The 16,097-nt window shown below is 33.3% G+C and overlaps 1 protein-coding gene across 3 annotated transcripts in view; it reads right to left on the reverse strand.

Moving 5' to 3' along the window:
* The window catches only part of LOC126887347 (ATP-binding cassette sub-family C member 4-like), an 85,514-nt gene extending 74,673 nt beyond the window's left edge, over positions 1 to 10,841 (reverse strand). For all 3 annotated transcript variants that reach the window (XM_050654799.1, XM_050654798.1, XM_050654800.1), the window contains exon 1: positions 10,665 to 10,841. Coding sequence is in view for 2 of the 3 variants with exons in the window: in XM_050654798.1 (XP_050510755.1) it covers positions 10,665 to 10,738 (74 nt within the window). In the remaining variant the exon portion in view is untranslated. The remainder of the gene's footprint in view (positions 1 to 10,664) is intronic.
* Between the last annotated feature and the right edge of the window lie 5,256 nt (positions 10,842 to 16,097).

The following is a 16,097-nucleotide window of genomic DNA, read 5'->3' on the forward strand; positions in this document are numbered from 1 at the left end:
GGTCCAAAAGAATAAAAAAATACAACAATACTTAAAAACAAGAGTGTTTGACCAGTGCATACTCCCAATTCTCACATACGCGTGGCAAACATGGACCTTGACCAAGGAAAACATGGATAAAATAATGAAGACACAAAGAGCCGTGGAGAGATCAATGTTAGGAGCAAAATTAACAGACAAAAAGCAAAACAACTGGGTAAAAAATAAAACAAAAGTCAAAGACGCAAGACAACGTGTAGCCAGGCTAAAATGGAGTTTTGCAGGTCATAACACCAGACAAACGGAGAATAGGTGGAATACCACGATACAACAATGGAGACCATGGACAATAAAGAGAGCAAAAGGACGACCACAGATGAGATGGGGAGACGATATTAAAAAGATAGGAGGAACGCACTGGAAACAGAAGGCACTAAACAGAAGCGAATGGAGGAAACTGGGGGAAGCCTATGTTCAAAATTGGATGAATTAAAGGGCAAAAGAAGAACAAGAAGAAGAAGAGAGTACCTACTGAGAAGAATTACAAGAAATACGTTCAGAGATCGAAACAGGAGTGCCGGCATTAGATAAAATGTAAGGTACAATGTACAAAGACAAAAACATGTATAATATTATACACACAGAAATAAGGAGAAAGATCAGAGAGGCAAAGGAAAGATGGTATAGTGACAGATGCGCAGAGATTGAACAGTTGGTAGAGAAACATGATAACTTAAACCTTCATAAGAAAATTAGTGAAATAACAGGCACTAATATTAAGAAAAAATCAAACATACTGCTGGATAAAAACGGAAAAATAATTATAGACGTCGGTGAAAGGCTTAAAAGATGGCAGGAATATATTCAAGAGCTATTTAAAGACGAACGGACTGAAATAGTACTAGAGCAAGAAAAGTTCGACAACGGCCCAGACATAACAGAAGATGAGGTACTAGAGGCGATAAAGCGAACAAAGAACAACAAGGCAACAGGTCCTGACCAAATACCTGTAGACATAATACGGTTAATAGAGGACCAGCAAATTGGAATATTGGTCGACTTATTTAATACAATATACAGTACAGGAATCATTCCCAGAGATTGGCTGCTGTCAACGTTCATAACACTGCCAAAAAAACCAAATGCAAAAGAATGCCAAGACCACCGGATAATAAGTTTAATGAGTCATACACTCAAAATATTTTTAAAAATTATACACCGGAGAATACATAACAAACTTGAGCAGGACATAAGCGACACGCAATTTGGATTTAGAAATGCAATGGGAACGAGGGAAGCCCTGTTCGCTGTAAATGTACTTGTGCAAAGGTGCATGGATGTTAATCAGCCAGTATATATGTGTTTCTTGGATTACAACAAAGCCTTCTATAAGGTCAGACATAACCACCTTATCGAATTACTTGAAAAGAAAAACTTAGATATGAGGGACATCAGGATCATTAGTGCTATCTATTATAATCAGATCGCTGTGGTAAAAGAGAACAACGCCTTTTCAAATGAAATACGTATTGAGAGGGGCGTCAGACAGGGCTGTGTCCTGTCTCCTACTTTGTTCAATTTGTATTCAGAGGAAATAATCCAGGAAGCACTAGAAGACCTAACCACGGGAATAAAAGTAAATGGTCGACCAATCAATAATATACGGTTTGCCGACGACACTATTTTATTAGCCGAATGTCTTGAGGATTTACAACAAATGGTTGACAGAGTGGTAGAAGTCAGCCAAGAAAACGGACTGTCCCTAAACACAAAAAAGACACAATTTATGGTAATCACAAAAGTTCAACAGCGCCAAGAAAGCATAACAATACATGGAGAACAAATTAAAAAGGTTGAAAAATATAAATATTTGGGTACAATAATTAATGAAACTAATGAGTACACAGAAGAGATTAAAGCAAGAATAGGACAGGCAAGAAATGCTTTCAACAAACTAAAAAAAGTACTCTGTAGCAGGGACATTACAATTTCTTTAAAGATAAGACTTCTGAGATGCTACGTGTTCTCCGTATTATTCTATGGGTTGGAGGCTTGGACATTAAAGAAGGATGTTTCGGACAGATTAGAAGCCTTCGAGTTATGGGCCTACAGAAGAATATTAAGAATAAGTTGGGTGGATAGAGTCACGAATATCGAGGTGTTGAGAAGAATGGGAAAAGATAAAGAGGTTTTAAATACAATTAAAGTCAGAAAACTGCAATATCTGGGACATGTTATGAGGGGCGAGCGTTATAACTTGTTACAATTGATAATGCAAGGAAGAATACAGGGTAGAAGGAGTCGCGGAAGAAGACGCATCTCCTGGTTAAACAATTTGAGAGCTTGGTTTAATTGCACTTCTGCTGATCTCTTTAGAGCAGCGGTATCGAAAGTGCGAATTGCCGTGATGGTTGCCAACCTTCTTAGAGGAGATGGCACATGAAGAAGAAGAAGAAGGTACAATGTATAAACGAATTGACACTAAATAGAAAAAAAGAATGGAATAACCACAAAAGCAAATCGGGGGAGATTTGCCCGTGTGATGAAAATAGCAAGAAATAAATCCCCCATCGGCAGAAGTGTCGGACGACTGCGCAAAAGATAGGGTTCCATAGATGTATCAATCCGCCGGTGAACAAAAAGAATTACTGATAAAGAGGAAGAAGAATTATAAATATAAAATTTAATAGTATATTAATCAACGAGCATGTAATGATGGCTATTACTCACGATGATGAAGTTTGCGACATGAGCCGTAGGCGAGTGTCGTAATTCATCAGAGTGAGTAATAGCCATTACATGCGAGTAGAATACTATACTTTTTCTACGACCTTTTTTTATTTTAATTAGTAAAAAATTTAATTATCAACTACTCGAGATTTAAATTATAATAATTTAAAAAATACCTAAATGCTATTTACACCTATTACGTGGCTGAATAATTAGTTGCCTACTATTACTAAATTCTTATTTATTTTAAAAATACAACTAGAAATAGTCAATATGTATAAGTTCTATTCGTTTCCGAAAAATTATAAGCTTAAATTTGTACCTACTGTCACTGAATCTAATAAATACGAAATGGCTGTCGGTGGACTTATTTCATATATAGTTATAATGTATATTTACATCTAACTAGGTATATATTATAATATAATAATATAACTATACATATGTTGTAACATAGTTAACACAATATTAGTTATAAATTCCAATTAACATAAACAAAATGCGCTAATGTCACTGTCACTAAATTAAATGATAAATGTCAAAATTTTTAGTAAACAAGATATAAACGCAAAAAATATACTGACATTGTTACAGTTAAAATTCCTTTAAAAATTTTTCGAAGTTAATTATTGGTATAAATTACAATAATTATTGTATTAAATAAACAAGTTTAAGTAATTTTATTTGCAGTTTATATACAGTGATGAGCGCGCTGATAACCGGCAAAATAGCTCAAAAGATGGAAAATGTATTAAGTTGTAAGATAAAAAGAAATGAAACTACTGGAGGTGGGATTTTATCGGTATTAACTTATAATTTACATTACCATTATGGATAGTTTCCACCTTTATAACTTTAAACGTCAGCTAGTTTACCTCGGTCATAATTCTAATTCTACGTATGACGTTTCTTCAAACTCAGATTTATCAGGTTATGTACCTCTTCTTCTTTTTGGTTTATTGGCCTCTACCTGCATGGGTATTTTGGCCAGCTCATTCTCTCAGAATAAAGAAAAAATCCCTTAATAATCTACATCTACATTTATAGTTAATATCGGACAAATACAACAAAGTTAAAAACTTTTCTCGCTCAGGAATAACTACCGACTATTACATAATCTGCTTCTACTTCTTCTTCACCTTCTTTGATTAATTGGCAATTTTAGGTTGTTATGGCACAAATAAAACAGAGGTAAAAACTTTCATCTGACACAAATAGACGTCAAACCGAAATTTAATTTCAAACTAAAACTGTCGATTATTCCAAACTAAAATAATAAAACACACAAGAAGCATCAGGTCCTAAAACTAAACATTTCCAAATTCACAAATACCTATAACGAAACCATTTGACTGAGTGCCAATTAACTAAGTATAAAATAAATAATATTAAATTCCATAAACTGCCACATGAAAATGCTGCACTGATTCTTAGAAGCATTTCCCGAACTTCTAATCTGATTCTCCTCCATACAACTACTGAAGTGGGCTCTAGTGAACGTTAAATTAAACTATAACACTTCGAGTTCGAGAAGTGGTTTTCTACGGTAAACAGAAACTTTTTGCTGAAAAAACAATTCGTGGAAATCATGGTTTTAACGGTAGAAGAAAAAGTGCAAATTGTTGTCTGGCATGCTAATGGATTACCAGAGAACATGATCAGACAACAATTTAGAGATATGTACCCAAATAGGCCAACACCAACACGATCGACAATTCAGTCTATTGTACGTAATTTTTTAAATTATGGATCCGTGTTTACTCCAAGAGGAATTCGTAGACGACGAGAGGTAAACCCAGATTTAGAACTAAGGGACACTTTGATTTGTGCAAGTATTGAACAAAATCCTACTCAATCAACATCTTTTCTCGGAGAACAGTTTGGACTTTCAAGATTTACAGTAGGTAAAATTTTGAAAAAGCATGGATACCGTCCCTACAAGTTACATAAATCCAACGAACAATTCCCTGGAGATCAATATCGACGTTTAGAATTCTGTCAAAATGCAATGGAAATGTCACATCAAGATGAACATTTTTTACAGAATGTTTTGTTTACCGATGAATGTACGTTTTCACTGCATGGACGTCACAATTCAATGAACACTCGGTATTGGTCTCGAAGAAATCCTCGTCAGATTTATGTCGCTCGTACTCAGCGTCCTCGAAAAGTAAATGTTTGGGGAGGCATAATAGGGAATCATGTCATAGGTCCATTTTTTATAGACGGTATGTTGACTGGGCGGAAATACTTGGAACTTCTGCAAAATCAAATTGTCCCGGCCCTTCGTAATTTACCAATACCTTTCGATTCCATATGGTTTCAACAAGATGGTTGCCCTGCACATAATTCTCGCATCGTCAGGGAATATCTCAGTGCTACTTTTCCTAATAGATTGATTAGTGGCCACGGAGATATTTTCTGGCCTGCAAGATCACCTGATCTTTCACCTTGTGATTTTTTTATGTGGGGGTATATAAAGTCCAAACTATATGGAATTGAGGACGGTAGGCCTAATACTCTCCAAGAATTACGGGAAAAGATCTCTGATACAATGAGAGGTATTAGTCCAGAAACATTATCTAATGTTAGACGGAATTTTTACAATAGGCTGGGTTATTGTTCCGCTGCTTATGGTGGCTTATTTGAACATTTTTTGTAAACAGATTCATTTAGGACTTTTTTTTTTATTTTTGTAGAATTTTTTATTTTCGAAAGTATGACATTGTTTTTTCAGTAAGCGTTTCATGTTTTACTTTAAACTACTTCAGTGCTGCAGATATACAACGGAGATGTAAGGTGGACAACATTAATAACTGGGTGAAAAACAGAAGAATATAATGGAACGACCACATAAGCCGAATGACAACAAATAGAGTAGTCAGGACAGCGAGAGACGGTTCCCCAATAGGAAGACGATCAGTGGGAAGACCACGAAAAAGATGGAACGACAACTTCGGTAGGCACATTGAAAAACAGACAGAGTCATGTCTACATAAAATGAAGAAGAAGACTTTAAACATTTCTAATAAAGACTAACACAAATGTTAAGTAATTCAAAGCAAACAATATCTGCATAATTTCAAATTTTAATATTTAATTATTGCAATAAAGTCATAAATGTGGGATTTGAAACAACCTTCGACAATTCTGAAGTGACAGGAGTGAATCCGAGACGTCTAAAATCATGGTAAATAGAAATTAAGTTAATTTTAGAATAAAAAAATTACTATGAATTAAACTGTTTTTATTTACATTTGCTTTATAGGGCTTTTCATCGATTGTCATTTGTTTCGAGCTTTTGTATAATCTGTGTATAATATTAATATACAGAGATTATACGACATATGACAGCTAGAAACAAATGACTGTGAATGAAAAGCCCTATTGTCTTCAATTGATTTTTGCTTTATGCGAAAAAAAAATGTCGTATTAACGTCAAACGTAGTTATGAGGAAAGCAAAATATTGGAAATGAAATTGATAAAATAATAAATAATTTGAACAATATGTCAAAAATTACGTACGACTAGATAATTCAGTGTTGCTGTATGGGTGGAGGCCTGGACCTTAAAGAAAGACATAAGCGATCGACTTAAAGCATTCGAGATGTGGACCTGGCGAAGAATATTAAAAATAAGTTGGGTAGATAGAATAACAAATGTTGAGGTCATCAGAAAGATGAAAAAGGATAAGGAAACCGAGGCCACATTACGGAATCTTGTAATGATCGGCAGTTGCCCCTGAGCTAGAAACATTTTTGCCTTTGTTGTATTTGTCCCATTATAATTCAAAATTGCCAATTAACTAAAGAACGAGAAGAAGAAGTAGAGGCAGATTGTGTAATGGTCGACAGTTATCCCTGAACGAGAAAAGTTTTTACCTTTGTTGTATTTGTCCGATACCAACTCTAAATTGTAGGTGAATAAGGGATTTTTTCTTTATGCCAAAACGATGGACTAGCCAAATACTCATGCAGGTAGAGGCCAATAAACCAAAGAAGAAGAAGACGTACATAACCTATTGAAACTAGGTTTGAAAGAACGTCATACTATGTAGAATTATGACCGAAGTTAACTAGCTGACGTTTAAAGGTATAAAGGTGGAAACTATCCATAATGGTAATGTAAATTATAAGTTAATACCGGTAAAATCCCACCTCCAGTAGTTTCATTCCTTTTTATCTTACAACTTAATACATTTTCCATCTTTTGAGCTATTTTGCCGGTTATTAGCGCGCTCATCACTGTATATGATTAATATTAAAAGTGGCATGCGCTACTTGAATCTAACTTCAGCCCGTGAGTAATGACCCGTGAGTAACTTCAGCCCGTGAGTAATGAATTATTACTCACGGGTACAGTAAGGGGTGCTATTATCTATGAAAAAATAGCGAATAATGAGCATGTTATTAAACGGTCGTAGAAAAATAAATTTATATTTCATGCAGAGGAGAATTTAATCAACCAATTGAAATAATTTATTTATCGTATACAATTAAGTATCTAAAAACATAATGTTTCGTTTTATATTTGTATAATATAAAAATTAAATAAGAGAAGAGTTTGAACCTTCATATCGTTAACATCGTATCGAAGACGAGCTAGGTAGTTATTAAAAAGCAATTAGCAGAAAATTTATCGTTTCAACAAGTAAATATAAATAATAAAAGTTTATTTATATAAGTTAAGTTTTTGTGAAAGTGGTACATACAAAAAAGCAGTAAGTGATATACGGCATATTATCTACTTTTCACGTAAATTTTTGAAATAATAAATATTTTATTGTATTATAATATACAATTGTATACAGTGCGTCCATAAAGTAACGCATAAATTCATTATTTCGTAAACCGGCGATTTTGACAAAAAATCCCGAAAGAGGTCGATCTTTATTTTTAAATTACGATTTTTTGGCATATATATCATACTAGTGACGTCATCCATCTGGGCGTGATGACGTAATCTATGATTTTTTAAATGAGAATAGTGGTGATGTGATAGCTCATTTGAAAGGATATTCAATTCTTCTCTATTCAAAAATATAAACATTAACATAATTATTTATACAGAGTGTTCAAACACATTTTTTTAAATTAAATTATTTGAGACAAAAAGAAGAATAATTGTAATTTATTTAATTCAAAATTCGTTTTCCTGTTTCCGGAAAACTGGAAAAAATGTTTATTTGACAAATAAATGTTCTTTTTTACTTAAATTCAATGATCAAGCTGCCACCCACCTGCCGCATAGCAGTTTGAACATATTCGTTTAAGCGAAAATTAATGTTTATTTTTCAAATAAACATTTTTTTCCAATTTTCTGACAACAGGAAAACGTATTTTGAATTAAATAAATTACATGTAGGTATTCTTCTTTTTGTCTCAAATAATTTAATTAAAAAAATTTTTTTTGAACACCCTGTATAAATAATTATGTTAATGTTTATACTTTTGAATAGATAATTGAATACCCTTTCAAATGAGCTATCACATGACCCTTATTCCTATTTAAAAAATCATCGATTACGTCATCACGCCCAGATTGATGACGTCACTAGTATGATATATATGCCAAAAAGTCGCAATTTAAAAATAAAAATCGACCTGTTTCAGGATTTTTCCTCAAAGTCCTCAAATTTATGCGTTACTTTATGGACGCACTGTATACCAGTAAAATTTTTAAACACATTTTCAATTTTATTGCGATTTATACTGACAAAACTGGAGTCGGTTCCCAATAGGGGGACAGGGCCGCACTCACTCTTGCGGGTGATACCTGTTCTTCTAAAATGATCTCCACCGAAGCAAGCATGGATCAACAATCTCAACAAAACCAAATTTCACCGAAAAGCTACTCAGCAGTGACAAATCAATTTAAATTTCCTTTAAAAGACCAAGCACTAGTCTTTAGTGCAATCGAAAATACTCCACTTCATGACTACCTAATCCCTCTTGGTAATATTATTCAACCTAAAAATATCATTTTCGCCTCCCGCCTTTCCAACAACCAAGTTTGCATGTACCTTGCGAACAAAAATATCCTGGATGAGTTTTTAGATAACTATGGCCAAATAACTATCCGAGGAGAACTTTTAAAGGCTAGACAACTTATAACACCTGCTGAAAGAATTGTTATGTCAAATGTATGCCCGTCCATTCCACATCATGTTCTTGAAAAAGAACTGCAAAAAATCGGTCAACATCTTATATCTCCCATAACATTTCTAAAAATCGGCGCAAATCTTCCCGAGTACAGCCATATCCTAAGCTTTCGACGGCAAGTGTATGTTAGCCCTCACAATTTAACTATCCCAAGAGCCATAACATTAGCATTCGAAAACACAAACTACACAATATTCTTTTCTCAAGATGGAAACGTCTGCTTCAAATGCAAAAATCCAGGACACGTGGCAGCAACCTGCACTGAACCTACAAATATATTTTCGACTCAACAAAGTCCACTAAGTTCTACAACTTCAAATACTACAACTGTAGCCGATTCGGCTGCAGAAACAGCAACAACATCGATTCCTACGCAAACCCTTACCAGTACGACTAACCAACCTGAAACGTCCCAATCTAATAAAGCTCCAACCACATCATCACAACAAAGCACCTTTTCACAACATACTGAGTCAAAATTACCAAATGTAAATACAGAAGTAACCGAAAACCAAGAAACTCATTTAAAACGCTCTATAAGTGAAGTCGCCTCTCCAGACACCCACATTGCTCTTCAAGAAAACCCATTTGTAGTACCAAAACCTACAGCAACTCGAGAGAAGCCAATGACATCTAAACTCGAAGAAACAACGCATTCGAATGTATCCATTTCATCCATGATAAATCCTGCCAAAACCTTCATAGAAAATCACGAACCACCTTTTCCGCTGAACAAGAATCAATTAGTCCTCTTCCTAGACAGCATAGCTGGCTTATCAAACCCCATAATCATAATCAATGACTTCACTTCTGATTTGAGAGGTCTCAGTGACATGTTAAAGGAAATCCGTCCCTACTTAAAAGAAAGATCAATAAAAACAAGGCTGACCAACTTGAATAAAATAAATACTTGCTCATCTTGGAGAGGTGGGCTCCGGATTAGAAAGTGATGCATCACAGTCACATAGATTAGCAGCTGGTTTCTATCTATTGTTACATTCTCCTTTTTTACAACGCGCCCTAAAACATGCAAACCTCTCAAATATCCCTGTTTTTCACCGACTCGCCCAAGTCTCTCCTTCAAATGCAGCATCTGTATCATAAAAATCTTTTAAGAGAAAGTAATAAAAACTGAATTACAAATTGACCAAGAAAACAGCACGACTCCGAAATTTACATGGATCCCATCACATATAGGATGGGATGAAGAGGCAGACAGAAGTTCTCGTAACTTCTGTCGAGGCAGCAACAAGTGCGGAATCTGAATTAGTGCGCGAGTGTGTATGTAATTATCTCAAAACTTTTTTTTTCAAAAAGTGATTGGTCAGTGGCAACGCGAATGGTGTCTGTCGAAATCTAAACTAAGATCGGTAAAACCAGATACACGACAGTGGAAAACAAGTGCTAGTTCACGGTTTATTCAAACGGTTCAAACGCGCCTACTTATAAGACACACCAAGGTTACACACTCGTATTTACTTTCGGCTAGTGAACGTTCCAGGTGAGACCTATGTACTACCTTCACCCATCTGTTAATTGAGTGTCCAAAATATCAAAGTGAACATTCAATAAACAATCTACCAAGCACTCTACCAGCTTTATCAGGAGAAAACTGTCCAGTAAAAGACTTACTATCTAATCTAAATCAATATTTTTGTACCAAATCTAGTTGTTATTTGTTAAAAATCATTGTTAACCTTTTGTTTATCAAGTAATGCCGCTAATAACCTGTTGGTGGATGCGGTAACTTTTCTTTAATAAAAAAAAAATAATTAAATAACTTTCTTACTTACAAAAAGAATATACGTGATAATAAACATGCTTCATACTCGGGGCTAATTTCTTTTGTTTCAGTTGCTACGTCCATTACTTTAAAGTTATTTACACACTTTAAAACTGTGGTAATGTTTTGATAATAAAGCTAATTACTTATTGTAAATTACTAAAAAAGTATAATGGTACCAAACATGGTGTCACATTACAAATGAAAAAAAATATTGTTTGTATTTACGTGTACGTGACAAAATATTCTAATTTTCTCGTTTTGATAGTATTATTCATTTCTCATTATAGTCCAGGGCGCATCTGTTTTGAGATGGACGTTGAGGGATGACTATTATTTTTTTTTGCAGAAATTGCTTGGAATTAACTCATATAATAATAATTGCTTGGAATTAACTCATATAATAATAATTGAGTTATCCTTCCACTCAAAAAGGTCCACTCAAAATGTTAAAAAGTTAATGAAAAATTCGATTTTTTTCTTTGTTTTTCGATTATAACTTTAAAATATATTCACTTCCGAGAAAAGTTGCACCGGCATAGAAGTTGCGTAATTAAATTTACTACAATATAGGATTAGTTAACAATTTAAAAAATTGTCAACCTTGTGACAAAATTGCCAAAAAACAAAAAAAAAAAATAAGTATTCGCATTTTATGTTTTTCAACCATTTGTGTTACATTTAGGACCTTCATATTTCACTCAGAAAAACTTTTTGACATAATAAAAAAACACTATACCGGGTGGTGAATTGGAAAACGGGCCATAGGAAACTCAATGTAAAATTCTAAACTGTTGAATTCCTGCTTCCCTAATTATTTTACATCAAAAGTCATAAGAAACTATTTGTAGAGAATTAAAATCTGTATTGAAAACAACTGTTAATTTTGTTCTACAAACAATAATTATGTAAAATTTTGTAAAAATATAATACAATTTTCAGAGTAATACGCCAAAGTGAGACAACACACAGTGCAATAATGTGTATAAGGTTGCATTTGGTGACAACGAAGTTATTATATTAACAATTTGAACTGTCAGTTTTTTTATTTATTTCATCATTTATTGTTTAAAACGCAATAAAGTTGATAAGATACCCTCAGTTAATGAGAAAGTATTAATAATAAAGATATTTTCTTTAGTCAATAGTGTGCTCACTGTCAGTTAAATAGTAACGTGCGACCTAACATGCCCACACATACCTACTGCGGTAAATACATTATATTTTTCAAAATTTTGGACTCTGTTTAAATCGTAGAACAATTGTAACTTCTGTTTTTAATACAGATTTCAATCCTCTACAAATAACTTCTCATGACTTTTGATGTAACATAATTAGGGAAGCAGGAATTCAACATTTTAGAATTTTACATTGAGTTTCCTATGGCCCGTTCTCCGATTCACCACCCTGTATATTCCATTAGAATCTGATTAATAGATTATGCAAAATAAATTTTGAAATACAGCTTTCACAAAAAATTCATTTTTTCAAAATGTTGCAGGACTGCAATTAAAGCAGACAGCAAATTGATTTTTTTTACATATAGAAGAATACTGTGCCTTTCATTTTCAATTTTCAAAATTAAAATCGGTTAACTACCACGGCGCGCGTCAGGAATTTTTTTAAATAAACATTAATTTTTGGTGCTACGCGCAAGACAGCGGTGTTCGATTGACACAAGTTTATTTCCACCAAAATTTAATATTTATCTAATATATTATTTTCTTAATCTATATTTTGTTGTATTTTAATATTTTAATTCCACAAAAATCAAACTAATTTGGTTATTGTTTATGAAACATTGTTTAAACAATTGCATATGTTTAAAAATAATAAACTTTTATTTTCTAATTAAAAATATACGAACAAAGAAAGTTTTTGCTAAAAAAAGTGTTATTTCAAAGGACGGAGTATGTGTTTCTATTTTGCAATAAACAAATTTATTTCTTTATATGGAAATGTACTTAAAATTAAAATTATCAATTATTATCAAAGGTCATGGGAATGCCCAATCGGAGCAAACGTATCCATTGTCCTGCGCGTAGCACCAAAAATTGACTGACGCCGTGATAGTTAACCCATTTAAATTTTGCAAATTGAAAATGAAAGGTACAGTATTCTTCTATAAGTAAAAAAAAATCAACTTGCTGTATGCTTTAATTTCAGTCTTGCAACATTTTAAAAAAATGATTTTTTTTGCAAAAGCTGGATTGCAAAAATTATTTTGCAAAATCTATTAATCCGATCTTAATGAAATGTACAGCATTGTGTTATTATATCATAAAGTTTTTATGGGTGAAATATGAAGGTCCTAAGTGTAGCATAAATGGTTGGAATACGTAAAATGCGAATACTTGTTTTTTATGGTTTTTAACAATTATTGCTATTTTGCAACAAGGGTGACAATTTTTAAAATTTTTAACTAACCCTGTATTATAGGAAATTTAATTATGCAACTTTTAAGTCAGTGCAAGTTTCCTCGGAAATGAACAGTTTTAAAGTTATAATCAATAAAACGAAGAAAAAATCGAATTTTCCTTCATTTTTTGGCATTTTGATCATTTAAACAATAAACCATGAAATCTTTTATAAAAGGTATATTTGTCAAAATCCCTATACAGGGCTACATCACAGAACAGAACTAGTTGTCAATCGGTTGACCGATCATCAGTGTTTCCCTAAAATGTGTATAACCTGATAAAATGATGCAAAGTATTTAAAATTTTGACTACGATTTTAAAAAGTTATAGGTTATACTCTCTTGAATCTAACATGCTAACCACCAAAGTAATAGCTATTTGTATAACAAGGGAGGAAAGTGCTACTTTTCCTCCCGAGAATGAAGTTTACTGCCCGACGCGTAGCGGAGGGCAGTAATCATTCAAGGGAGGAAAAGGCACTTTACTCCCATGTTATACATATGGTTTTTCCACCTTCCTCAAATAACAAGTCATTTTTTTATTTTTACTTAATTTATTTATGTAACTAACCAACAAAATTTATTAGAACTAAAACTAGCAAGTAGGTACAATATAACTGTCAACTGTCAAATATAAGTCAAATTATTAATGTAAACATTGTTAAATCAAAATAACAATTTACTGTTTTTTACCATTCTGCAAAATAATTCTGTTTTATAAATAAACGTTAAATGTATAGATACTTACGTAATAGAAAATAGATATTGTACAGGGCGTCAATAAGTTATATTTCATGAATGACGTCACTTTTACTTTTCCTCCCTAGGGAGGAAAAATATTTTCCTCCCTAGGGAGGAAAAGTACAACTTTGCTCCCTACAATCAGGTCCGGAAAAGTATACTTTCGGTAGAGGTAGGTGGAAAAAAATATTTGGGTAAAAGTCCTGTATAATTAATCCGTCATAGGAACAAAGTAAAAAATATTTGGGTAAAAACCCTTTATAATTAATCCGTCATAGGAACATATTTTTTAATTTGGTGGTAAGCATGTTAGATTCAAGTGAGTATAACCTATAACTTTTTAAAATCATAGTCAAAATTTTAAATATATTTAGTTTAAATTTTAAAGTTATAATCTATAACTTTTTAAAATCGTAGTCAAAATTTTAAATACTTTTATCATCATTTTATCAGGTTATACACATTTTAGGAAAACACTGATGATGATCGGTCAACCGATTAAAAACTAGTTCTGTTCTGTGATGTAGCCCTGTATAGGGATTTTAACAAATATACCTTTTATAAAGGATTTTATGGTTTTTTGTAATAAATGGTATACAGCCAACTACAGGAAATTTTTTCCTCGTGGATTTATTTAAACAATATTCCGGACCTTCTTGAGTGGGAGGATAACTTAAATATTATTATATGACTTATTTTCAAGCAATTTTTGAAAAAAAATATGAGTCACCTCTCAACATCCAAATGTACTAATATTTTTACAGATGCGCCCTGGTCTATTAACCAATAATAATTGATGGTATTCACAGTAAGACTAATAATGGAAAAATGATGGGAGTTTGATCGTGCGTTTTATCAGCTGTTCATAGATTTTAAACAGGAATTTGATACAGTATGCAGGACTGCACTGTGGAAAGCAATGCATGAACTTGGCTTTCCTAAAAAAGTAGTCAATTTGATACGGATGTGTATGGCACGGTTACGATGTAAGTTCAGATTTGCACAACAATACTCGGAGACATTTCTTTTCTTTTTCTGCTTCTTTTTGTATAGACATGACTGTCTGTTTTTTCAATGTGCCTCTAGTAAGTTGTCGTTTTCCATCGTTTTCGTGGTCTTCCCACTGATCGTCTTCCTATTGGGGAACCGTCTCTCGCTGTCCTTACTACTCTATTTGTTGTCATTCGGCTTATGCGGTCATTCCATTCTATTCTTCTGTTTCTTACCCAGTTATTAATGTTATACACCTTGCATCTCCGTCGTATATATGTACTTCTAGCCCTGTCCCATATAGTATTACCATCGATTTTTCGAATGGTTTTCATCTCCGCTGTTTCGAGCAATCTTTTTCTTCTCTATGTGTCGGGTCGTGTTTCTGCCGCGTATGTCATTATTGGTCTGATGACTGTTTTGTAAATTCTGCCTTTCATTTCTTTTCCGATATTTTTATTTCTCCATATTGTGTCATTCAGGCAACCTGCGGCTCTGTTTGCTCTATTCACTTGATCTTCCACTTCTGTTTCGAGCCTTCCGTAGCTACACATAGATAGTGTGATGCCTAGGTATTTAAACTCCATCACTTGTTCTATTATCTGACCTTCCAGCTCCAATTTACATCTTATTGGATCTGCTGTTATAACCATGCATTTTGTCTTTTGTGAGGAAATTAACATGTTAAATTTTCTGGCGATTGTGTTGAATTGGTGCAGCATACGTTGTAAATCATCTTCACTTTGAGAGATTAGTATTGCATCGTCCGCATAGCAGATTATTTTAAGTTGTTTTTCTCCCATTTGGTATCCTTTTTTAGTTCTTCCTTTTTTTATTATTTCGACCATGATCAGGTTGAACAATAAAGGACTCAAGGAATCCCCCTGTCTTATCCCATTGCTGGCTTCAATTGGGTCAGTTAATTCACCGTCCACTTTTACTTTTATTTTTGTTGTTCTGGTAGATGTTTTCGATCGTTTAAATTATTCCTAGAGGTACCTTTCTCGAGTATAACAAATGGATAACGTCCTTTAATGTGACCCTGTCATATGCTTTCTTAAGGTCCACGAAACATAAATATGCCGGTTTGTTGTATTCCAACGATTTCTCTTGAACTTGCCTCATTATAAATATAGCGTCAGTGCATGACCTTCCCTAACTAAAACCTTGTTGTTCTTCTGCTAATGTTATAATTTCATTCAATTGTTTGTTATCACTTTGGTTGTTAATTTTAATGTTGTGTTTAATAAGTTAATTCCTCTGTAATTCTCCGGGTCCGATTTGTCTCCTTTT

Source organism: Diabrotica virgifera, chromosome 6, assembly GCF_917563875.1.
Source record: "Diabrotica virgifera virgifera chromosome 6, PGI_DIABVI_V3a".
Classification (NCBI taxonomy): Eukaryota; Metazoa; Arthropoda; class Insecta; order Coleoptera; family Chrysomelidae; genus Diabrotica; species Diabrotica virgifera.